Source organism: Actinia tenebrosa, unplaced genomic scaffold, assembly GCF_029948245.1.
Source record: "Actinia tenebrosa isolate PJP-AT-01 unplaced genomic scaffold, QUT_ActTen_1.0 PGA_scaffold8__29_contigs__length_14323225, whole genome shotgun sequence".
Lineage (NCBI taxonomy): Eukaryota > Metazoa > Cnidaria > Anthozoa > Actiniaria > Actiniidae > Actinia > Actinia tenebrosa.
Genome location: NW_028292585.1, coordinates 3,380,754 through 3,404,582, shown reverse-complemented (window position 1 = coordinate 3,404,582; position 23,829 = coordinate 3,380,754). Strand labels below are relative to the sequence as shown.

The 23,829-nt window shown below is 44.5% G+C and overlaps 2 protein-coding genes across 2 annotated transcripts; both read right to left on the bottom strand.

Annotated features, from left to right (window-relative positions):
• Window positions 1-826: 826 nt before the first annotated feature.
• Window positions 827-22,430, bottom strand: LOC116299391 (uncharacterized). The gene is made up of 24 exons (XM_089023996.1): window positions 20,081-22,430; window positions 19,492-20,016; window positions 19,132-19,416; window positions 15,863-19,070; window positions 14,148-14,299; window positions 13,235-13,591; window positions 12,676-12,776; window positions 12,121-12,213; window positions 11,045-11,500; window positions 10,248-10,393; window positions 9,743-9,964; window positions 9,041-9,373; window positions 8,631-8,885; window positions 8,040-8,236; window positions 7,244-7,595; window positions 6,719-6,838; window positions 6,277-6,399; window positions 5,464-5,586; window positions 4,903-5,025; window positions 4,522-4,647; window positions 4,024-4,142; window positions 3,850-3,941; window positions 3,316-3,645; window positions 827-2,952 (listed from the first exon to the last, which is right to left on the bottom strand). The coding sequence occupies exons 1-24, from the start codon at window positions 22,421-22,423 to the stop codon at window positions 2,793-2,795; spliced, it is 10,341 nt and encodes a 3,446-aa protein (XP_088880122.1). The 5' UTR covers window positions 22,424-22,430; the 3' UTR covers window positions 827-2,792.
• A 61-nt stretch (window positions 22,431-22,491) lies between these two features.
• On the bottom strand, window positions 22,492-22,851 carry LOC148904973 (uncharacterized). The gene has a single exon (XM_089023995.1). The coding sequence runs from the start codon at window positions 22,825-22,827 to the stop codon at window positions 22,492-22,494; it is 336 nt and encodes a 111-aa protein (XP_088880121.1). The 5' UTR covers window positions 22,828-22,851.
• Window positions 22,852-23,829: the final 978 nt, after the last annotated feature.

Below are 23,829 nucleotides of genomic sequence, written 5' to 3'. Positions count from 1 at the left end.
GATCTTACAGAATTACAAGAAAGAAATAAAGTCTAATAGTATTTAGAAAAAAGAAGAGATAACTAGCTAAAAACTAGTGTGAGCTGAGTCGGTGTTTCTAGTGAAACAGTAATAATACTGTTTTTTCCCTTTGATTCTAATGGGTGCACCCCTCCCTGGGTTAACTTTGTGCGCAGCACCCCTCCCTGAACAAAATCCTGGATACGCCCCTGACAAGGTGGACAAGAAAACGAAAGAAACAATCAAAAAACAAAAGAGTGGGTTAGTTAAAAGTAAAGCGTTAGAAAAAAAAGAAATGTTTTAAGTAGTGATTTTAAAACTACTGTACTTAGTTTTTCGCAGTGCGAATGTTTATTGGAGTGGAATTCCAAAGTCTTGGAGCACGGAGCATGATTGCTCTATCTCCATAGCTATTAGAGTTTGATGATGGTACTGTTAGGAGGCTTTGGTTAGATAATCTGAGGTTACGTTCAGGCTTGTATCTCAACAGTTCTTTCATATATTCTGGTGCTTGATCGTTGAGATATTTGTCGGCTAGCAAAAGGATCTTGAAATCGATTCACGCTCTAACGGGCAATCAGTGTAGACGTCTTATGATGGGAGTAATGTCTTGAATGTGGTCGTTCTTCTTTAGTTCGAACAACCAGCCTTGCAGCGCAGTTTTGCACACGCTGAAGTTTGTCGACTTTCAGACGATGGTAGCCCAACTAGTAGGCTGTTGCAAGAATCAAGTTTTTCTTTGAATAAATTTTAGACTATTACGCGAGACCATTTGGGGCCTGTCCTTGATGGTCTCTTGTTTGTGTCTATTTGACTACACGTTGACTATTTTTTATTTCTCTTTATTCTTTATTCAATTATTGTAGTTGCAATATTTTATTATTAAACTGTGTATATTAAGTTAAAATATTTATAAATAAGTTTTGCTCAGAAATTGATCAATTACTTGCGATATAAGTAGTGGTGACGTCACATAACGTCGAGTTACAGATTAGTTACTTGTGATAGCAATAGAAATAGTGGTGACGTCACATAACGTCAAGTTAGTTGATAATAGACCCCTTGCACTGAGTCCCAAGAGGAATTGTTCTGGGGAACAAAACAATAGGCCTTCTTTTCTTATGCAAAAAAAAATCAATCGCTTGTCCCTAAGAACAATTCCTCTCGGGACTCAGTGCAAGGGGTCTATAGCCAAATACTCCAGTTTCGAGTTCTTTTGCTCAGCCCTAGGGCGCTTTCCATTAAGTCAAACTGACCAATCCGAGCGGCTAATTCTCAAATGGTACACGTCAGTTCAATAGAACTGGTTGACCAAGTTCTAAAAACTAATAGGAACACTTACCATTTGAGAACTGGCTGCTCGTATTGTTCCGTAGTACGTACATTCCTTACCATACAATGGACTTTAATATAGAAGAAAAGAACGCATTTGTACACAATCGAGGCTAAGACTGAGAAAAGGCGAACTCGAAATGGGAGTATTCAGAAGTCCATAGTATATAATAAAGTTAGGGACTTCCTCCAAATTTTAAAATTCTGGTTGTTTCGTGCTGGTGATCACTCAACCAGAAAATCGAATATTTAAGACAGTGCAGTAATGCATAAGTGTGAGTTTGTGAACTCTTATTTTGCTAGTGCTATGTAAGGCTATATTTTCCTTGAAATTTGTCCTGCAATATCGTAAGTGCGAGGTAAAAAAAATGTGTATGATTAGGTCACTACGCACGTTTCCTATTCTTCCCCCTAGGGGACAAACGGTATAGTAAATTAACCTGCTATGTGAGAAAACAAATTAAAAAAGGCTATTTTTTTTAGGATTTTACTGGGATTGCACTTCGGGCTCTTCTCAGGTAGCGAAGATGCATGGTGTATTGTGGTCTACCTTGGGTACAAACATTCTGTTCACGTGCCTTATATGGCATTGCTAGTACCCAAGCTAGACCAGAATGCAACTTTTTTATCAAACTTTAAAAAGTCTACTCAAAGAATATTGTTTAGTGATTTGGTAACAAGCTCGTAACCAGGTTATTTTCCTTTGCCTGCAGAGGGAAAAGCCTGAGTACGAGGTTTAACCTCTTACCATTCTTTCTCGAACTACCTCAATCTCGAGTCCAGAGTCCTCTTGCTTTTTGGTCAGCAGGCTGGTGCTTGATACGAGATTGAATCTACTACAGGTATACTAATCAGTTTAATGTATAAGTAGCGACTTACTTAAACATTTAACTAAGAAATTCAACGATAAAAAACTATATTTTAAAAAAATGTTTAAAAGCATCTTAATTGCTTTTTATTAAGAAACTTAAATATTAACATATTTTACTATTTCTCGTTTAATGCAAAACTTTTTGTTTAATGACATATTTTACTCTTTTTCCCCCCCTTTTATTCATGTATTTATATCATTGTTATTATCTTTTATTCTTGTACATATATCTTCTTTTGTAATAAGCTTTCATTGTTAGTCGTGATTTATATATAGTTTGTATTTTCTTATTCTTATTGACTTTATAATTACGTTACGTAAACGTCGAAACGCCTTTTATTAAAATGTTCTTACGTATAGTTTTTATCCTTGAATTTCTTAGAGTGAAGTCACTAAACCCGTGAAATAGATATTAGACTAATACACATTAGTAGACCCTAATTCCACTGTTTTCTTTTGTGTCTATTTGACAATTACACATTGACTAGTATTTTTTATTTCACGGGTTAAATACCTTCACTCTAGTTAAAACCAGTTTAACTAACCGGATACATCCCATCGATGCATCGAAAAAATTGTGCGAGTCATTTTACGTGGATGATAAACGGTTTTCAGCATTTGCCCTGGGAATCTCAGTTTGCATTTCTAGTTCCTCAAAAGGAAAATGTTTTATCCGTTCTATTTCCTTCTCAGTCAGCTGGTCACCTTTTTCTGTCGCGACCACTTTGGACCTTCTTCGATAAAGCCACCTGTAAAACAGACAACAACAAAAAACTTGTATTCTATTCACTCTACCAAAACGTTACTAATCTCGCCCGGAACTCGTTTTTTTTTTTTTTTTGGTTTTTTTTTTTAATTATTTTTTTTAATATCTTGAAATAATATGATTTACATTTCTAATAGCTCACCAAGCACAAAAACACCTAATATTAAAGTTATTCAGTGAACTCGGTATAAAAGAACATGGACACGATTTAGACTGTCGACAATGCGTATGAGATACCAATGTCACGTGATCTTGTTCCTCCATGCTGAATGGCAAATGGAATGGAAGAAAAACTATTGATTGACAGATAATAATAATTAGATTATTTCTTGAGCGCATTACTCACCACACAGCGAAGAGTATAAGTAACAGAAGTACGACCAACCCGACAGCAGACCCAATGATAATCGGTAGATAATCCGTCTCTATTGGTCCTGGAGCTGGCTCCTTATAAGGTCGTACATCAGTAACTCTCGTATTGAGGGATTTCCCAATATCGTCTTGATGGGATTCAATAATCTTGATCAAAGTATCTTTCTCTATCGTTGTCTTGCCTGGCTGACCAACACCAGGAGGCTGGTTGACGTAGAAAGCTAAATGATTTGGGTTCTCCTTGAAGAAGTCTGGGACTAGATGGACTTGGTCAGCGGTATACATAGTGACGCGGTTGGGATCCCTGTATGAAAAACAATGGCTGTAAAATAAACCATTCATTATCGAACCCTGGAACAACCTCTGGGCTGATCAAAGTCAGGGCATGGCTAACTCCCAGATCGAATGTCGAAATTAAGCGTGTTAGATTTTAAGGAGAAGGAAAGCCGTGAACCGGAAGAATAACGTTATATTAATACTTCATTTTGACATCATGTTTCAAACCTACCTGGCGCCGCAGTCATGGCTTGCGTTTGCGCAGTATTTAGTAACAGCTTTTGCTACTGCTTCTTTGAACCTGTCTTCGTTTTCTTTATTCCACTGATCACAAAAATACAAAACTTTAGCTTTATTTTATCGATACTAAAGTCTTTTGTATATTTTTTCAATAGCAAATTTTCACCTGTAAAAAAGTAAGGTTTTCCAGCTTTATGATAACTGCGTTCTCTAATTCGTTGACAGTTGGTGTTTTTGGCGTTGGTGCAGGAGGCGGAGTTGGTGTTGGCTCGTCTTTTTTGAGAGCTGGAGAAAAAATCACTTTATTTAAAACCTATACTTTCTCGGTAATACGTGCGCTAATCCTAGGTAAACTAGTTGCGCATTGTTGGCAAGGAAAATAATATCTGTGCGCAAATGATTTTTCTTCGTTGCGAATATTATAGCTTCTACTTCATAATACGATTAACAAAATTCACATAATGCCAAAACTTAGTGAAGTATACTCTCGAACGTTTTTGTATACTTGGAGAAAACAAACATTTATTTTCTCACTCAAACTCTTCAAAATTCTTAGAAAACGTGCTGAAGTGCCCGCATGCGCAAACGTTTTTCTCTGATGTCGATAGAAGATGGTCAATATATGATAGGTGATTTATGCTATAGATCAATCTTATGAACAAACCTCTACACTTATTGTCAATCCAGTAAAGTCCTGCTTCACAATCGCATTTGTACGAGCCCGCTGTATTCACACATAACTGGGACGGGTCGGTGCAGTTGAACTCCCAACGCATGCATTCATCGATATCTAAACAAGAATAACGTGTTACTATAGCAACTATAGACCCCTTGCATGTCACGTCAAAGAATCTCAGTTTGGAGGACAAAACAAAAGAACTTTAATCTCCTGAGAATTGGAAACCTATTGTTATGTCCTCCAAATTGAGCTTCATTCAGACATGCTGCAACGGGCCTATCAAAGGAATGACAAAGAAAGGAACTATTTATCCACGCCACGTGATTAGCAAGGTTACCATATTTAGTCATACAGGATATGACGTACCATTACACGTCACATTATCGGACGCGAGTTCAAATCCATCGACACAGGAGCAGTAGTAGCCTCCTTTAGTGTTGTGACACTTCTGTTGACATCGGTAGATATTCCTGGCGCACTCGTCAATATCTTTAAAAATTAGGAAAAAAAATCTAAAAAAGCTGTTCTAAGGCACAATTTGAGCTACGTATAACTCGTCCGTTCTTCTTCGAACGTTAAACATTTTCAAACTTAAAGTTTGTTCGTGACATCAACATGTACGTTACGTCGTCATTGCCGCCATGTGTTAATGCCACCATCATGGCCACCATGTGTTTGTCGATATGATATGCACTTTAAATAATGGCTACAAGCCATTATAGAGACTTTTTTCACTTGTTTTTCACGCCGTTTTACTATCGGCAAGCGAAAAAGAAGCCATATAAGTAATAAAGCGTCCCCTCAAACAGCCCCGTGATGCAACGCCTTCTTCAATCCCGGAACGGCTAACATTCTTTGAATATTGAGATTAGCGTGACCGTCACGCAAAAGCCCTCCACAAGAAGATTAGTTGATTATCGATCGAACCTTCGCACGTCCTTTTGTCGTTGGCTAGTTCGTAACCTTGGTTACACGCACAAGTGTCAACTTCATCTGCAACATAACACACGTGTGTGCAGCCCAGACGGTTATTTTTACATGGAGTTTCAGCTGCAAAATACAAGAAATTTGGAATTGAATATTTACATTTTTGAAGCTCAAAAAAGACAATCAGGGCACGACTAACATAGGTCTAACCGTGAAACAACTTCGATCTGAGCTGAACAAGCGGTTCGTAGCAACAGTACCATTCGCCTTTCCTCTTGGCATGTGAGTAGAGTTTGTTAGGTCTGTCTGTGTGTCATTCGTGAGAATGTTTCGGTTTTCCTCACTCCCTCCGCAAATGCAAAATAAAAAGCTGAATTGCAATTCGATCTGTGAGTAAGCCGTGCCCTCACTTAGATCAGCCCAGAGATTGTTTCAGGGTTCAATCTGTGAGCTAGTTATGACCTGACTTGGATCAGCCCAGATGTGGTTTCAGTGTTCGATCTGTGAGTTTGACGTGCCTTGACTTAGGTCAGCCCATCCCAGAGGTTGTTTTAGAGTTCGATCTGTGAGTTAGCTGTGCCCTGACTTAGATCAGCCCAGAGATTGTTTCAGGGTTCAATCTGTGAGCTAGTCATGCCCTGACTTAGAACAGCCAAGAGCTTGTTTCAGGGTTCGATCTGTGTGTGTCAGCCATGCCTTGACTTATAGATCAGCCCAAATCTTGTTTTAGAGTTCGATGAAATTGAAAGGGGCCTTCTTTGCATAAGATGATGCATTTGAGTACATTTTTGAATGAGATATATATTGACTTACGTATGCATTGCTTTGAATTGTCAGGTTTAACCTTGAAATACTTGTTACAGGAACAGGAATAGCTACCGACATAGTTCGTGCAGTTCTGCATACAGTCACTAACAGGGTCACACTCGTTGATGTCTGGAGAAAAATATACCAACCATTTTAATCTTGCATAAATATCATCTACTAATAATGATATGATTAAGATATAATGATAATTCATTTGACTGAACGTCACTCCGTGACATATATGATACGGTATGATGGTCATGATGGCTAGATATGGTATGATGGCCATTTAGAGCAGATAGACCCTTTGCATTGATTTCCAAGAAAAATTGTTCTGGGGGACAAAACAATAGGCCGTTTTTTTAAATGCAAAACAAATCCACCCCCCCCCCCCCCCCAAGAACAATTTCTCTCGGGACTCAGTGCAAGGGGTCTATACGTATCTTACCGTCGCATGTTTTCTTGTCCACATTAAGTTTGTATCCTTTCTTGCAGTCACACACGTACGAGCCTGGTGTGTTGCCACATATCTGCTCACAGTCGTTAACTCCAGCGCACTCATCGACATCTACATTCAAAGGTAATTCAAATAGCATCATCGTTGGGAGTGAAAATCTACATATGGAAGACTAGGATACCTTTTTACCTTAGGCTTAATGTTTTCCCATTTCATGATCAGACCATGTCATTCCCTTGAGTTACATTTTTTGTTTAACGGTTGCGCAAGAGAAGACACATAAATATGGATACAACTCAAACAAAAAATCATATTTATAAGCAATATTTTGACAGAGCAGTCCAATAGCTCACCTCCGAGATATGTTTCGATTGTCACTCACAAAGGTTTTGAAACCTTTGTGCGTGACAAGCGAAGCATATCCCGGAAGTGGGCTATTCAGCTTAGGCTGGTTTAAATGGAGGAAAGACACTGCACCACAACGGATAACAAAAGTTATTCGTCTTATTTATTTACCTGCGCAGTTTGCACCATTTCCAGTATATCCACTAGGACAAGGACCACAAGTGTATCCACTCGTCAGGTTGGCTGGCGGCGGCAAGTCTTTACACTCAACCCCAGGATAGCAAGGATTGGAGTTTGCTTCACAGGCATCAATATTGGACTCACAGTACTGTCCAGTGTATCCATCCACGCAGACACAAGACATTAGAAAGAACCTTTCCTTCCCTGGATCTGCAAACGACTGATTGGCTAGTTTGTTTGGCTTCTCGCATGTTCCATTGTTGTGACATGCGCAGATGTACGCAGTGGGTTTGAAGACTGTAGAAGCGCCCTTGCTGTCTGTTGCTATGATTACAAGCTCGAACTGAAATGCAAGGTGTTTATGTTAGTATGCGAGATTTTGGATCTTAAGGCAAATTTGAAGGAGCTGATTCTGTAGTATAGTTATATTATAGTTATAGTTATATTAGTATAGTATATAAAATGTGAGAAAATAAATGGAAAACAAAAGGGTGGGGGGGGGGGGGGGGGAACGGTCAGTAAAGGAAAAAAAACGACAAAGAACCAAGAACAAAGAACAAAGAGGAAAGATGAAAGAAATTAGGACAAAAGAAACTAAAATAAAAGAAGAATGAAAGGAGAACAAATCTGTTGACGAGCTTATTTTTACGGATAATCCTTCAAGACAACAGGAATAGAAACTATACTTTTTGAAACACTGCTTCATCTTTTGACAATTTTACCTGCAGCTTCGATGTAAGTTAAATAGTTTAATATATCACAAATATAATCTATATCCAATAATAACCTTTTCCATGGTCACTTTCCATTTCAGCGACACAGACGTTGGATAGATTTTCTGGTTAGTGCCATCAGGAAGACCGCTCACATTGAATGTAATATCATCACCATCATCATCAGTGGCATTGATCAAAACGGTAACTGTTTTATTGATATTTAAGTAGATCTCTGAAGAACTGTTTGAGAATTTGGGTGCTTCATTACCTGTAGAAACAATCACCAGTAATGTAAACCTCCATAAAAAGACTCTTTCTGATTTTGGGTCCCAGGGAGTCTCAGTTCGGTTGGACTCGACTCGAGCATGAACTAGCTAGCTCCATAGTCCATGGTCCCAATCAGATTTCGGTACCACAGAGAGGGACAAATTGTGAGTAACTATTATTGTGAGTAACTGATTCCTTTCGCCCATCCCCAAATTATCTTGAAACTGAACACGAAGAGAGGGTCCGTGTTTGGACTTGAGCGCACGCGTTTTGGCGCAAAAAATTCCCGCCAAATCCACACTATCTCCATCCATATAAACTTTACTCTCTTGCTTCTCTCCCTACGTTACTAGCTTCTCGGCTAAAATCTATTCAATAATACTATTCTTACTTACTCAGTCTATTAGAGTCATTCACAAACTGTGATCCTATCTGTCGTGTACTTAAACCAACAGACAAGTCTCCCGTTGAAGCTATATCAAACAGACAGCTAATATCACCGTTGCAAGCCGCTTCTGCCTGCAGTCTGAGAGAATCGTTCGCCCAGTTGATGTCTTCAATGAACATCGGTTTGAACGATGAGTTGACGAATGTGGAGAAGTTTTCGCCTGGCTTGTAGGTAAATAATGAGGTAGTGGAGTTGACTTGCCCTAAAACATACAATATATTTTGTTTAGCTTTGTAGAAAATGACGAAGACCCGATAAATAGCTCTCTAGATCTGGAGAATCATGGAGAAAAGTAATTATTCTGTTTTCTCAGTTCATTTCCATTAATGTTTTTAAAATATATTATACAAAACTTACATGGCAATCCAAACTTATAGTGAATATCACTGCCATTCATATCGTGTGGCAGTACAGTTCCATTAGGTAGAGTAAAATCATCCTCGGGATTTCCATTCCATGTTCCAAGAAGACCTTTTGTCTTGTTCTTGAATGACTCTGGAGCAGCAGTGACGATGGAAAGTATGTTCTGTTTTTCGCATATTGTTACCGACATTCCTGAAGGGAAAGTCATCTCGAAGCATTGTTTCTCAGGCTTGGAGACCGTAACAGAACCGTTATTGAGATCAATAGATTCGTTGGTCAGGCTTTTGAAATCAAAAGGTTTTCCATCTACGAGAACTTCCATTGTTTCTTTGAATAAGTGAATAAATGGAATCATAGGTCAATTCTCCTTTGTTAAGCAAATTAAGTAGGCATAAATTAGACTAGTCAAGAGTAGTGCTTTTCAGTAATTATAAAATTTGCAAGCGCGTCCAAATTTGATGAATTAAGGCCTGGTAGAATACGTGACAGAATTGCACAACTTGTCACGCAACAACCGTTACCTTATGGAAATTAGAGTTGCATGCTGCTTCATACTGTGCGTGACAAATCCTCTCTGCTCCAAAAGTAAAAGCAAGCACTGTTTTTTGCAACAAAAAAAATGTATAAAAATGCGCCCAGAATACGTGAAGGGCCGGGAGCATAAATTAAAACTTGAACTTATTCAATCTATCTTACCATTATCATACGGCAAGGTAACTTGAACAGTTGTGGAATTGTTCTCTTTGGCTACAGCTCCACTAAACACGGTAGCAGTACCCTTTCCTTTAGCAAGTCTCGTTCGGGCTTGTATCTGAAAGTAACCATCTTTTGCATCCAGCATGACGTACTCTCCAAGACCGTTGAACGTGTAGTTCTTGCTGTCCAGTGTGACGAAGTGAGGATCGCCCCAAAACCACGCTGTAAGTTTAAAAATCGTAAAAGAATCTTAAATTATGTTATTTATTGATTTACACCGGCATGAGATGTAACGTGAATGCATCTTCAGGGGAATGTGCAGGCGTCCTTGAATTCCTGGTAAAATCCTTTGTAACAGTCACCCCCTTCTAAAATTCCTGAATCCGCCCCTGGGCCATCTTGTAAATATGTCCTCTCAAACAGTCCCACAATGCACTGGAATGCCAAATCGACCCATTTCCCCCCTCAACCTCAGAATCTAATCAATCTAGTTATGTTAACTTACTCATTCTCGGAGGGACGTATCGTGCACATGTGTCAGATGGACGTCGTTCTTGATACATCCAACACAGGTTGCTATAGACACAACATTGTTGGTACGCTTTGTAGTCGTTCTGTACCCAGTTGTATCGATCCCAATGTTGGTGGTGCCTAAAAATATAATATGAGTGGATTCATTAGCGCTTGCCTCTCGCGTGCACCAATGTGACCGGGGTTCGAGTCCCGTGGGGCTCGGTGTCATGTGTGAGTAGAGTTGCTTGTTGGTTCTCTCCTTTGCTTCGAGGCCTTTTCTTAGAGTTCTCTGATATCCGGTTTTTCATCCCACTGCTAAATCGTATTTATTTATTTACTTTTAAAAAGGTTTTCTACGACAAAGGCTTCATTTGCTTCAAAAAAGTCCTTCAAATTTCAACGATTCCATGAATAAACCAAGTAAGGGCACGGCTAATTTACTGATAAAATTGGCCATGGAGCTCTACATGTTAGAGAAAAACCCTTAAATCAATTAAGGAGAGACCTTACAAACTCTACTCACATGTGATGACAAGTCCAGGAATGGAACACGGGACCTCAGAGATGAGAGAAGACCGCATTTATATTACCTAATTCATCTTTTTGGCGCTAGCCATCACGTGGTATAAATGGTGACTAAATGGTAAATAATTTGTTTAAAATTCAGTACATTCGTACGCAAATCCGTGAACGATGTCAAAACCTCTTGGTGACCAAACACAATGCAATACCATTATATTTGTACCACGTGATGGGTAGCGCCGAAAAGACTCAACTGTGTTTACTTACCTTTGAGCATTGCCGCCATTAGGAAATCCACTTGTTAACAGAGGAAACCACCACCACCATCCCCACCACCATCCTGTTGTTCTAATGAACTCGTAACAGCACTTCTGTCCCCATCCGAACACAGAAGGGAACCTTGAGACAAAGCAGTAGACTGGCCATCGTCCTGACTCATACCTAAATCTCCTGTCTCTCCAAGCCTGCCAATACGTACAAGGACAGGCTTCCAGCGTGTTGAGATAAAGCTGCAAACCTCGAGAACTCAACTCCCAATTATCTTTTACGTACCACTTGGCACATTCAATCATGGCATCTAACCTTCCAGGTGAGTCTTCCAGGCGGATAAACAGTCTGCCACGAATGCCATTCAAGGTTTGTCGAAAGTTCAAGTCGCCAAAAGATTTAATGGCATTTAACCCTTCTATTTGATCAATGTCTACGATGGGGACTCTGCCAGAGCTAGAAAATCGAAATTGATAGTATATTAGATGAAAATTCATGAACAGAAGAATAGTCCCCTTGTATTTTTGAAGTTGTGCATTCTTTACTTTACTGTTGGTATTTGCACACTGATACGAGGCTAACCCTGTGTAAGTGAGTCTGTAATCAAGGAACACAGCGGTAATTTTGAACTCGAAAATGATCAATTTGGAGGACAGAACAAAAGAATTTCAATCTCACGAGAATTTGAAACCTATTGTCATGCCCTCTAATGCAAATTGAGCTGCATTCCAACTTGCTGTAAGGGGTCTACTGCTTTTATAGGCAACACTTGCTTCGGGGTACATCACGACAAATCTTGAACAGGGCTTTATAATTGTTCATCCTATAGAGGTTTTGCTCCACCGCATGACGCCAGCCATGTTAGATTGCAGGAACAATACAGGCGTTTTACATGAGAAAGAATTAAATTAACAAGAGCAAAGGGATTTTATTTTTCTGCCATCTAACCACAGGAAGCACAAGCATTATTATAGGCGCCTGCACGTGATGGTGCAAAACCTCTATTCCTAGTTTGGTATTCTCCACTAGCCCCATTTTTTCTGATTTTAAACCCATTTTCAAATATACTAGCTTACCGTGGATGATTGTAATAGTTTCTATTGATGTCTCCCGCGTTGATCCCAACCACTGGAAGCGCTCGGTCATACCAGTATCGATAATAATATCGACTAAAGAAAAAAAACGTGTCAGTAAGCCATCGCTAATTAATTAATTAATTAATTAATCGTAATCGGTAATGCGCCTTACTTTGATTGATTAATAAATTAATTTTGCGCGCCAAATTGCAATACAATAATAGCGCGTGCATGGCAAGTTTCTTGACGCTGTTGTCCATTTACCACCGCACATTTAACAAACAACAACCATGTAGAATATAAAAAAATATCCATCGTGGATATGAATAACTTAGAAAACACTTATGCAATTATACCATCTATCTTATAGTGATAGAGACATGTGAATAATTTCTCAAGATTGTCAAAAAGGATCGATCTATCATGAGAAGGCCTCTGTCCTTGCATCAAAGCCCAGGTATGATTACCTTTTAAGATGGCACAGAGAACTGTGAAGGGAACTATTGAATAATGAAATATTTCCTACTTTCCCTTATTCTTATAGCATTTCCTTACGTTTCATCAGGAGCAGACCACTGGATACCGTTTTGAGGATAGTTGTACAGAACGAACGAGAACACACCATCTGTTATGAGGACTGCTTGGAATGTGTTGAACTGTGGATTCGATTCAAGGTATCTATCATGATTACTTCTCATTCATGTTAAATGCATGCCTCGGATCAGTTCCAAATGTCAAGAGCAATGCCCTATGAAATATCTAAGATCCAGCATTATAGATATGAATCATTAATTGCGTTTGGTGCTTTCATTGCCTGCCAATTGATATCATTGATGTGCCTTATACTTTATGGTCAATGCCTTTCAAAGCTCTTCGTGTTTTTTTTTGTTTTTTTTTCTTCGACTTTTTCTTTAGGTTGTCATCATTAAGGCAATAGAACCTTTTCAATTGCTATTCGAGTTTCATTATAATCCTTTTATATTTCGATTCCTTCCTTCTTCCCTGTTTCTATCTCCCTCCCTCCCTCTGTCCGTCCGTCCGTCCGTCCGTCCGTCCGTCCATCCATTCATCCATCCATCCACCCGTCCTTCCTCTCCCTCTCTCATTCACTCACCTTGTTTTGCATAACCTTTCTCCTTCCTGAATACCAGTGACGTAAACTAACCCACGTGACCACCAATACATAAGTAGCCTTAGTAAACTCTGTTGGCAAGGGATTGTTCCTGGTGTGCTTGTTCACATCAACTGCAGCCCTCTTCAAAATACTCTCTGTTGATGGATTTCCGTCATATTCTCGGTATACGTGGTAGTACATCTGAGATATGTCGTTAGCAAAGGAGTCATAAACATCGGTTAAACCCCAGTAAGGTGCAAGCATAGCGTACCTATCGAACCAGTAGTACTGACCAAAATTGTACGGCCACCTTCGGTACCAGGACGAATCGAAAGACATCAAACCATTTGGGCAGACCTATTATTAACAAAGACTAAAATATATTAAACTGATAACCGAATAAGGATGGGTTTAAAGAAAATGTAATGGGAATCAATTGTGGTGTAGAACTAGTGCGCTCGCCCCGCACCTCCGGGGTCATGCGTAGATCAGCCCAGTGGTTGTTCAGGGTTCGATCTGTGTTAGTCGTGCCTTGTCTTTGATCAGCCCAGAGGTTATTTCAGGGCTTGATAAGATTAAATAGTTTACGGGTGTTAAGTGCTAGGTACTGATATTTGGTTTTACAAGCGCCGTATACGTTTAACAGTATAACAGTATAAAAGTTTATTTGCCATTAGATATTCATTATATACAAAATATATAATGATATCTATGATAATGGCAAGGAAGACAGATATGAAGCCGTGGGGCTCATTAAGGAATCAGACTTTCTCTTTTGGTAATTTATGCATGTTTAAGAAGAAAAAAAACATTGTGACATGATGTCAAACTAGATATTTACATTAATTAATGGTTTAAAAAAATGATAATTTGTTTATATTTACAGTAATTTAAGATCCCGTTTTACACTCACGTGAATATGATAATGTTTTCTTCCAAAAAAAGGAAGTCCACCAAAATCAAAATCAACTCGAGGGCACCTCCAGTACCATTGTTTCCAGTTATACTTTGTATCTGATGCCTCCAGACCATAGGGATACATGAGAGGATCTTCTGACGGTGCTGCTAAGACACAAAGGTCATAAAGATAAGCATTGTTCTCATACTCATTAATAATTCATGAGTAATGAGTAAACCAGCCAATCAATTTTTGGGTCACATGATGTTACTTGAAACCTGGTAAAGTCCTGTGAAAAGAATGCATTCAGTCTGGAGTAACTGGAACAAAATTAATTCAGTCCTAGGACTGAATTAATTTTGTTCCAGTTACTTCAAGTCGAATAATTAATGAGCATGAGAAGTCATTTCAAAGCCTCCAATATCGTACTGGACAGGATTTCAAGTCCTTGCGATTAGTTCCAGCCTCGCTTATTGCTTAGACTTCAAATCCCGTCCAGTCCTCATTGTCGAAATATTGCTTTGAAATATTACTTAAAACTGCCTGGTTAAAACAACTAGAAAACGTTGTTTAACCTGAATTTATGCAACTGATAGAACCAGTTTTTTTAATGCATATGGTTGAAATAACCGTATTTATTGTTATAAAATATGGTTATTCTAACCATGATAATATTGGATATCATAAACAATTAACTTGAGGTTTTACAAATCGCATCCTTAATAACTTGAATTTGTTAAACAACTCAAAAAGAGATTGTTTATAATAAACAAACATATTCTTTAACATAACCAGAATTAAATTGATTATATCATATAATAATTATAGCCATTAAAACGAGACATTTTAACCTAGCTGTCGAATTTTGGCTGTAGGTGAAAGCGCCGGTTCTTTACTGACCGAAATTTATTTGATACGCGAGTTGAAATAGGTAGATAAATCCGCAATCTTTTGGTAGAAAGGATTTTACATAGTGGTTTTACGTACACGTAAATAACGCGAAATGAAGCAATTTACCTACTTTACAAGATATTTTATGTTTTCATAAATATTTACTAAATATTTATGCATGAGGTAAATAGCGTTGTGGGACAAGGCTTAACTTAACGATTACATAAAAAATATATAAATTAACAAATTATATTTTACAACCACCACTTCCCATGCGGGGCTCTTCCGTGAGGTTCCCTCCACACGCACTACCACTACATTCTATATTTACAACATACAGCACTCAACTCACATGTTGCTTTTTGGGGAGGGAGGAAACCGGAGATCCCGGAGAAAACCCTCTTGGCAAGGGAGAGAACAACACAACAAACAAACTCAACTCACATATGATCCAGTCTGAGCCAGGGCTTGAACCCGGACCACAGTGGTGAGAGGCGAGAGGTAAACCACTACGCCACCCATGTCATCCATAAATGATGCGCAGTGAGTATCTTCGCGCATAACAATTTTCCTCAGATGTTGGGTAATGCATATCCAACGCTTAGGACAATATTATTGTTAAGTAAAGATGCGTGGAATAAACTTTCTTCACGCATTAAATTTATAAACTTTATACATAATGCAGAAATATTCTATTGATTTGATATGTATAGTAGCAAATATAAAAGTGTAAAATGAATATTTGTTCAGATGAACTTTCGACCTGCTTCCATGCTCTTTCCATTTGCAATAATAAGGACCAGCTACTTCAAACATCATATTAAAAATACCACACTTACTGGTTGAAGGGCGCAACGTGATTGTTTCCTGCGTAGTTGGAGCAGCTGTGGTTGGAATCCGCGTGGTTGGAGCAGCTGTGGTTGGTGCCAGCGTGGTTGGGGCAGCTGTGGTCGAATCAGATGTGGTTGGTACCTGCGTGGTTAAAGCAGGTGTGGTTGGTGCCTGCGTGGTTGGAGCAGCTGTGGTTGGATCAGCTGTGGCTGGAGCCGCCGTGGTAGGAGCAGATGTCGTTGGAGCAGCTGTGGTTGCATCAGCTGTGGTTGGAGCAACAGTGGATGGAGCAGCTGTGGTTGGAACCTGAGTGGTTGCATCAGCTGTGGTTGGTGCCAGCGTGGTTGGAGCAGCAGTGGATGGAGCAGCTGTGGTTGGAACCTGGGTGGTTGCATCGGCTGTGGTTGGTGCCTGCGTGGTTGGAGCAGCTGTGGTTGGAGCAGCTGTGGTTGGGGCAGATGTGGTTGGTGCCTGCGTGGTGGCAGCGGATGTGGTTGGGGCCTGCGTGGTTGGATCAGCTGTGGTTGGAACCTGGGTGGTTGCATCAGCTGTTGTTGGTGCCAACGTGATTGGAGCAGAGGTGGTTGGAGCAGATGTGGTTGGATCAGCTGTGGTTGGATCCTGCGTGGTTGGAGCATCTTTGGTTGGTGCCTGGGTCGTTGCATCAGATGTGGTTAGAGCAGCAGTGGTTAGAGCAGCTGTAGTTGGTACCTGCGTGGTTTGATCAGCCGTTGTTGGTGCCTGCGTCGTTGCATCAGCTGTGGTTGGTGCCAGCGTGGTTGGAGCACCAGTTGATGGAGCAGCTGTGGTTGGTGCCTGGGTCGTTGATTCAACTGTTGTTGGAACCTTCGTGGTTGGAGCAGCTGTGGTTGGAGCAGATGTGGTTGGTGCCTGCGTGGTTGGAGCAGATGTGGTTGGTGCCTCCGTGGTTGGATCATCTGTGGTTGGAACCTGGGTGGTTGCATCAGCTGTTGTTGCTGCCAACGTGGTTGGAGCACCAGTGGTTGGAGCAGAGGTGGTTGGTGCCTGCGTTGTTTGATCAGCTGTGGTTGGAGCAGCTGTGGTTGGATCAGCTGTGGTGGGTGCCTGGGTCGTTGCATCAGCTGTTGTTGTAACCTTCGTGGTTGGAGCAGCTGTAGTTGGTTCCTGGGTGGTTGGAGCAGCTGTGGTTGGATCAGCTGTGGTTGGTGCCTGCGTGGTTGGTCCAGATGTGGTTGGTGCCTGCGTGGTTGGAGCAGAGGTGGTTGGTGCCTGCGTTGTTTGATCAGCTGTGGTTGGTGCCTCTGTTGTTGGATCAGCTGTGGTTGGTGCCTGCGTGGTTGGAGCAGAGGTGGTTGGTGCCTGCGTGACTTGATCATCTGTGGTTGGTGCCTGCGTGGTTGGAGCAGCTGTGGTTGGTGACAGCGTGGTTGGAGCACCAGTTGATGGAGAATCTGTGGTTGGTGCCTCGGTCGTTGATTCAACTGTTGTTGAAACCTTCGTGGTTGGAGCAGCTGTGGTTGGTGTTTGGGTTTTTATAGCAGCTGTGGTTGGAACTTGGGTGGTTGCATCAGCTGTTGTTGCTGCCAACGTGGTTGGAGCACCAGTGGTTGGAGCAAAGGTGGTTGGTGCCTGCGTTGTTTGATCGGCTGTGGTTGTTGCCTGCGTGGTTGGAGCAGCTGTAGTTGGTACCTGCGTGGTTTGATCAGCCGTTGTTGGTGCCTGCGTCATTGCATCAGCTGTGGTTGGTGCCTGGGTCGTTGATTCAACTGTTGTTGGAACCTTCGTGGTTGGAGCAGATGTGGTTGGTGTTTGGGTTGATATAGCAGCTGTGGTTGGAACTTGGGTGGTTGCATCAGCTGTTGTTGCTGCCAACGTGGTTGGAGCACCAGTGGTTGGAGCAGAGGTGGTTGTTGCCTGCGTTGTTTGATCGGCTGTGGTTGTTGCCTGCGTGTTTGGAGCAGCTGTAGTTGGTGCCAGCGTGGTTGGATCAGCTGTGGTTGGTGCCTGGGTCGTTGCATCAGCTGTTGTTGTAACCGTCGTGGTTTGATCAGCTGTGGTTGGTGCCTGCGTGGTTGGAGCAGCTGTGGTTGGATCAGCTGTGGTTGGTGTTTGGGTTGTTATAGCAGCTGTGGTTGGAACCTGGGTGGTTGCATCAGCTGTTGTTGCTGCCAACGTTGTTGGAGCACCAGTGGTTGGAGCAGAGGTGGTTGTTGCCTGCGTGGTTGGAGCAGATGTGGTTGGTGCCTGCGTGGTTGGAGCAGATGTGGTTGGTGCCTGCGTGGTTGGAGCAGATGTGGTTGGGGCCTGCGTGGTTGGATCAGCTGTGGTTGGATCAGCTGTGGTTGGTGCCTGGGTCGTTGCATCAGCTGTTGTTGTAACCTTCGTGGTTGGAGCAGCTGTAGTTGGTTCCTGGGTGGTTGGAGCAGCTGTGGTTGGATCAGCTGTGGTTGGTGCCTGCGTGGTTGGTCCAGATGTGTTTGGTGCCTGCGTGGTTTGATCATCTGTGGTTGGTGCCTGCGTTGTTTGATCAGCTGTGGTTGGTGCCTGCGTTGTTGGATCAGCTGTGGTTGGTGCCAGCGTGGTTGGAGCAGAGGTGGTTGGTGCCTGCGTGGTTTGATCATCTGTGGTTGGTGCCTGCGTTGTTGGAGCAGCTGTGGTTGGTGACAGCGTGGTTGGAGCACCAGTTGATGGAGCAGCTGTGGTTGGTGCCTGGGTCGTTGATTCAACTGTTGTTGGAACCTTCGTGGTTGGAGCAGATGTGGTTGGTGTTTGTGTTGTTATAGCAGCTGTGGTTGGAACTTGGGTGGTTGCATCAGCTGTTGTTGCTGCCAACGTGGTTGGAGCACCAGTGGTTGGAGCAGAGGTGGTTGGTGCCTGCGTTGTTTGATCGGCTGTGGTTGTTGCCTGCGTGTTTGGAGCAGCTGTGGTTGGTGCCAGCGTGGTTGGATCAGCTGTGGTAGGTGCCTGGGTCGTTGCATCAGCTGTTGTTGTAACCGTCGTGGTTTGATCAGCTGTGGTTGGTGCCTGCGTGGTTGGAGCAGCTGTGGTTGGATCAGCTGTGGTTGGTGTTTGGGTTGTTATAGCAGCTGTGGTTGGAACCTGGGTGGTTGGATCAGCTGTTGTTGCTGCCAACGTTGTTGGAGCACCAGTGGTTGGAGCAGAGGTGGTTGGTGCCTGCGTGGTTGGAGCAGATGTGGTTGGTGCCTGCGTGGTTGGAGCAGATGTGGTTGGTGCCTGCGTGGTTGGAGCAGAGGATGGTTGGTGCCTGCGTGGTTTGATCATCTGTGGTTGGTGCCTGCGTTGTTTGATCAGCTGTGGTTGGTGCCTGAGTGGTTGGATCAGCTGTGGTTGGTGCCAGCGTGGTTGGAGCAGAGGTGGTAGGTGCCTGCGTGGTTTGATCATCTGTGGTTGGTGCCTGCGTGGTTGGAGCAGCTGTGGTTGGTGCCAGCGTGGTTGGAGCACCAGTTGATGGAGCAGCTGTGGTTGGTGCCTGGGTCGTTGATTCAACTGTTGTTGAAACCTTCGTGGTTGGAGCAGATGTGGTTGGTGCCTGCGTAGTTGCAGCAGATGTGGTTGGGGCCTAAGTGGTTAGATCAGCTGTGGTTGGATCAGCTGTGGTTGGTGCATGGGTCGTTGCATCAGCTGTTGTTGTAACCTTCGTGGTTGGAGCAGCTGTGGTTGGTTCCTGGGTGGTTGGAGCAGCTGTGGTTGGATCAGCTGTGGTTGGTGCCTGCGTTGTTGGTCCAGATGTGTTTGGTGCCTGCGTGGTTGGAGCAGATGTGGTTGGTGCTTGCGGGGTTGGTGCCTGTGTGGTTGGATCAGCTGTGGTTGGATCAGCTGTGGTTGGTGCCATCGTGGTTGGGGCAGATGTGGTTGGTGCCTGCGTGGTTGGAGCAGATGTGGTTGGGGCCTGCGTGGTTGGATCAGCTGTGGTTGGATCAGCTGTGGTTGGTGCCTGGGTCGTTGCATCAGCTGTTGTTGTAACCTTCGTGGTTGGAGCAGCTGTAGTTGGTTCCTGGGTGGTTGGAGCAGCTGTGGTTGGATCAGCTGTGGTTGGTGCCTGAGTGGTTAGTGCAGATGTGTTTGGTGCCTGCGTGGTTTGAACAGATTGGGTTGGGGCCTGCGTGATTGGATCAGCTGTGGTTGGTGCCTGGGTCGTTGCATCAGCTGTTGTTGTAACCTTCGTGGTTGGAGCAGCTGTAGTTGGTTCCTGAGTGGTTGGATTAGCTGTGGTTGGTGCTTGCAGTGTTTGGAGCAGCTGTGGTTCGATCGGCTGTGGTTGGTGCCTGCGAGGATGGAGCAGATGTGGTTGGTGCCTGCGTGGTTGGAGCAGATGTGGTTGGAGCAGATGTGGTTGGAGCAGCTGTGGTTGGAGCAGATGTGGTTGGTACCTGCGTGGTTGGAGCAGATGTGGTTGATGCCTGCGTGGTTGGAGCAGCTGTGGTTGGGGCCTGCGTAGTTGGATCAGCTGTGGTTGGATCAGCTGTGGTTGGTGCCTGGGTCGTTGCATCAGCTGTTGTTGTAACCTTCGTGGTTGGAGCAGCTGTAGTTGGTTCCTGGGTGGTTGGAGCAGCTGTGGTTGGATCAGCTGTGGTTGGTGCCTGCGTGGTTGGTGCAGATGTGTTTGGTGCCTGCGTGGTTGGAGCAGAGGTGGTTGGTGCCTGCGTTGTTTGATCAGCTGTGGTTGGTGCCTGGGTCGTTGCATCAGCTGTTGTTGTAACCTTCGTGGTTGGAGCAGAGGTGGTTGGTGCCTGCGTGGTTGGTCCAGATGTGTTTGGTGCCTGCGTGGTTGGAGCAGATGTGGTTGGTGCCTGCGGGGTTGGTGCCTGTGTGGTTGGATCAGCTGTGGTTGGAGCAGAGGTGATTGGTGCCACCGTGGTTGGAGCAGATGTGGTTGGTGCCTGCGTGGTTGGATCAGCTGTGGTTGGTGCCTGCGTGGTTGGAGCAGATGTGGTTGGTGCCTGCGTGGTTGGAGCAGATGTGGTTGGAGCAGTTGTGGTTGGAGCAGATGTTGTTGGTGCATGCGTGGTTGGAGCAGCTGTGGTTGATGCCTGCGTGGTTGGAGCAGATGTGGTTGGGGCCTGCGTGGTTGGATCAGCTGTGGTTGGATCAGCTGTGGTTGGATCAGCTGTGGTTGGATCAGCTGTGGTTGGTGCCTGGGTCGTTGCATCAGCTGTTGTTGTAACCTTCGTGGTTGGAGCAGCTGTAGTTGGTTCCTGGGTGGTTGGAGCAGCTGTGGTTGGATCAGCTGTGGTTGGTGCCTGCGTGGTTTGTCCAGATGTGTTTGGTACCAACGTGGTTGGAGCAGATTGGGTTGGGGCCTGCGTGGTTGGATCAGCTGTGGTTGGTGCCTTGGTCGTTGCATCAGCTGTTGTTGTAACCTTCGTGGTTGGAGCAGCTGTGGTTGGTGCCTGGGTGGTTGGAGCAGCTGTGGTTGGAGCAGCTGTGGTTGGAGCAGCTGTGGTTGGAGCAGCTGTGGTTGGGGCCTGCGTGGTTGGATCAGCTGTGGTTGGTGCCTGGGTCGTTGCATCAGCTGTTGTTGTAACCTTCGTGGTTGGAGCAGCTGTAATTTGTTCCTGGGTGGTTGGAGCAGCTGTGGTTGGATCAGCTGTGGTTGGATCAGCTGTGGTTGGTGCCGGCGTGGTTGGTCCAGATGTGTTTGGTGCCTGCGTGGTTGGACCAGAGGTGGTTGGTGCCTGCGTGGTTTGATCAGCTGTGGTTGGTGCCTGGGTCGTTGCATCAGCTGTTGTTGTAACCTTCGTGGTTGGAGCAGAGGTGGTTGGTGCCTGCGTGGTTGGAGCAGAGGTGGGTTGTGCCTGCGTGGTTGGAGCAGAGGTGGTTGGTGACTGCGTGGTTGGTGCCTGGGTCGTTGCATCAGCTGTTGTTGTAACCTTCGTGGTTGGATCAGCTGTGGTTGGTGCCAGCGTGGTTGGAGCAGATGTGGTTGGTGCCAGCGTGGTTGGTGCCTGTGTGGTTGGATCAGCTGTGGTTGGATCAGCTGTGGTTGGATCAGCTGTGGTTGGTGCCATCGTGGTTGGTGCAGATGTGGTTGGTGCCTGCGTGGTTGCAGCAGATGTGGTTGGGGCCTGCGTGGTTGGATCAGCTGTGGTTGGGTCAGCTGTGGTTGGTGCCTGGGTCGTTGCATCAGCTGTTGTTGTAACCTTCGTGGTTGGAGCAGAGGTGGTTGGTGCCTGCGTGGTTGGAGCAGAGGTGGTTGGTGCCTGTGTGGTTTGATCAGCTGTGGTAGGATCGGCTGTGGTTGGTGCCTGGGTCGTTGCATCAGCTGTTGTTGTAACCTTCGTGGTTGGATCAGCTGTGGTTGGTGCCATCGTGGTTGGAGCAGATGTGGTTGGTGCCTGCGGGGTTGGTGCCTGTGTGGTTGGATCAGCTGTGGTTGGATCAGCTGTGGTTGGTGCCATCGTGGTTGGGGCAGATGTGGTTGGTGCCATCGTGGTTGGCGCAGATGTGGTTGGTGCCTGCGTGGTTGCAGCAGATGTGGTTGGGGCCTGCGTGGTTGGATCAGCTGTGGTTGGATCAGCTGTGGTTGGTGCCTGGGTCGTTGCATCAGCTGTTGTTGTAACCTTCATGGTTGGAGCAGAGGTGGTTGGTGTCCTGCGTGGTTGGAGCAGAGGTGGTTGGTGCCTGTGTGGTTTGATCAGCTGAGGTTGGATCGGCTTGTGGTTGGTGCCTGGGTCGTTGCATCAGCTGTTGTTGTAACCTTCGTGGTTGGATCAGCTGTGGTTGGTGCCTGCGTGGTTGGAGCAGATGTGGTTGGTGCCTGCGGGGTTTGTGCCTGTGTGGTTGGATCAGCTGTGGTTGGATCAGCTGTGGTTGGTGCCATCGTGGTTGGGGCAGATGTGGTTGGTGCCTGCGTGGTTGCAGCAGATGTGGTTGGGGCCTGCGTGGTTGGAGCTGCTGTGGTTGGTTCCTGGGTGGTTGGATCAGCTGTGGTTGGTGCCATCGTGGTTGGGGCAGATGTGGTTGGTGCCATCGTGGTTGGGGCAGATGTGGTTGGTGCCTGCGTGGTTGGTCAGATTGTGTTGGTTTGCCTGCGCGTGGTTGGAGGCAGATTGGGTTGGGGCCTGCGTGGTTGATCAGCCAGTGGGTTGGTGCCTTGGTGTCGTCTGACAATCAGCTATTGTTGTAACCTTCGTGGTGTGGAGCAGCTGCTGTGTTTGGTGCCTGGGTGGTTGGAGCAGGAGCAGCTGTGGTTGGAGCAGCTGTGGTTGGAGCAGATGTGTTGGAAGCTGTGGTTGGAGCAGCTGTTGTTTTGGGGAGCAGCTGTGGTTGGAGCAGCTGTGGTTTGGAGCTGTTTTGCCCTGCGTGTTGTTTGATCAGCTGTGGTTGGTGCCTGGGTCGTTGCATCAGCTGTTGTTGTAACCTTCGTGGTTGGAGCAGCAGTGGTTGGTTCATTAGTTTGTTGGATCAGCTGTGGTTGGTGCTTGCGTGGTTGGAGCAGCTGTAGGTTGGCATCAGCTGTGGTTGGTTTTTGCCTGCGTGGGTGGAGTAAGAGCTGTGGTTGGTTGCCTGCGTGGTTGGTAGCAGACGATGTGTGGATTTGGGCCAGTTGTGGTGGAGAAGAGCAGAGAGCAGATTGTGGTTGGTTGGCATGAGTTGGTTGGAGCAGCTGTGGTAGCAGCTGTGGTTGTGCATGCGTGTGGTTGGAGCAGAGAGGCAGAGATGTTGTGTTGGGCCCTTGCTATCTGTTTCTGTTTTGGTGGTTGGTGGTTGGATCAGCGGTGTGGTGGGAATCAGTGTTGTGGTTTGGTGCAGCGTTGTTGATCAGCTGTGGTTTGGTTTTGGCCTGCGTGGTCGGAGACTGTTGTTGGTTGTGTGGTTTCAAAGTTTGTGGTTGGTTTTTGTCTAAGCTGTGTGTTGTGGTAGCAGCTGTTGGGTTTGGTGAATGCGATGTTTTTTTTGATACTCAGATGCCCGTGGTAGTGTTGCCTGGTTTGTGGAGAGGGTGTGGTCGTGGTTTACGTGGTTTGGTGTG

What these genes read in the sequence shown, in the direction of transcription:
- LOC116299391 (XM_089023996.1), bottom strand. Translation starts at nt 22,423, where the DNA reads ATGAAGGTTACAACAACAGCTGATGCAACGACCCAGGCACCAACCACA. An exon ending in CAGCTGCTCCAACCACGAAG is followed by an intron (nt 19,417 to 19,491) that starts GTTACAACAACA and finishes CTAACCACTTAG; the next exon opens with GCCCCAACCACATCTGCTGC. An exon ending in GGAAAGTGACCATGGAAAAG is followed by an intron (nt 7,596 to 8,039) that starts GTTATTATTGGA and finishes CTTGCATTTCAG; the next exon opens with TTCGAGCTTGTAATCATAGC.
- LOC148904973 (XM_089023995.1), bottom strand. Translation starts at nt 22,827, where the DNA reads ATGGCACCAACCACATCTGCCCCAACCACGATGGCACCAACCACAGCT.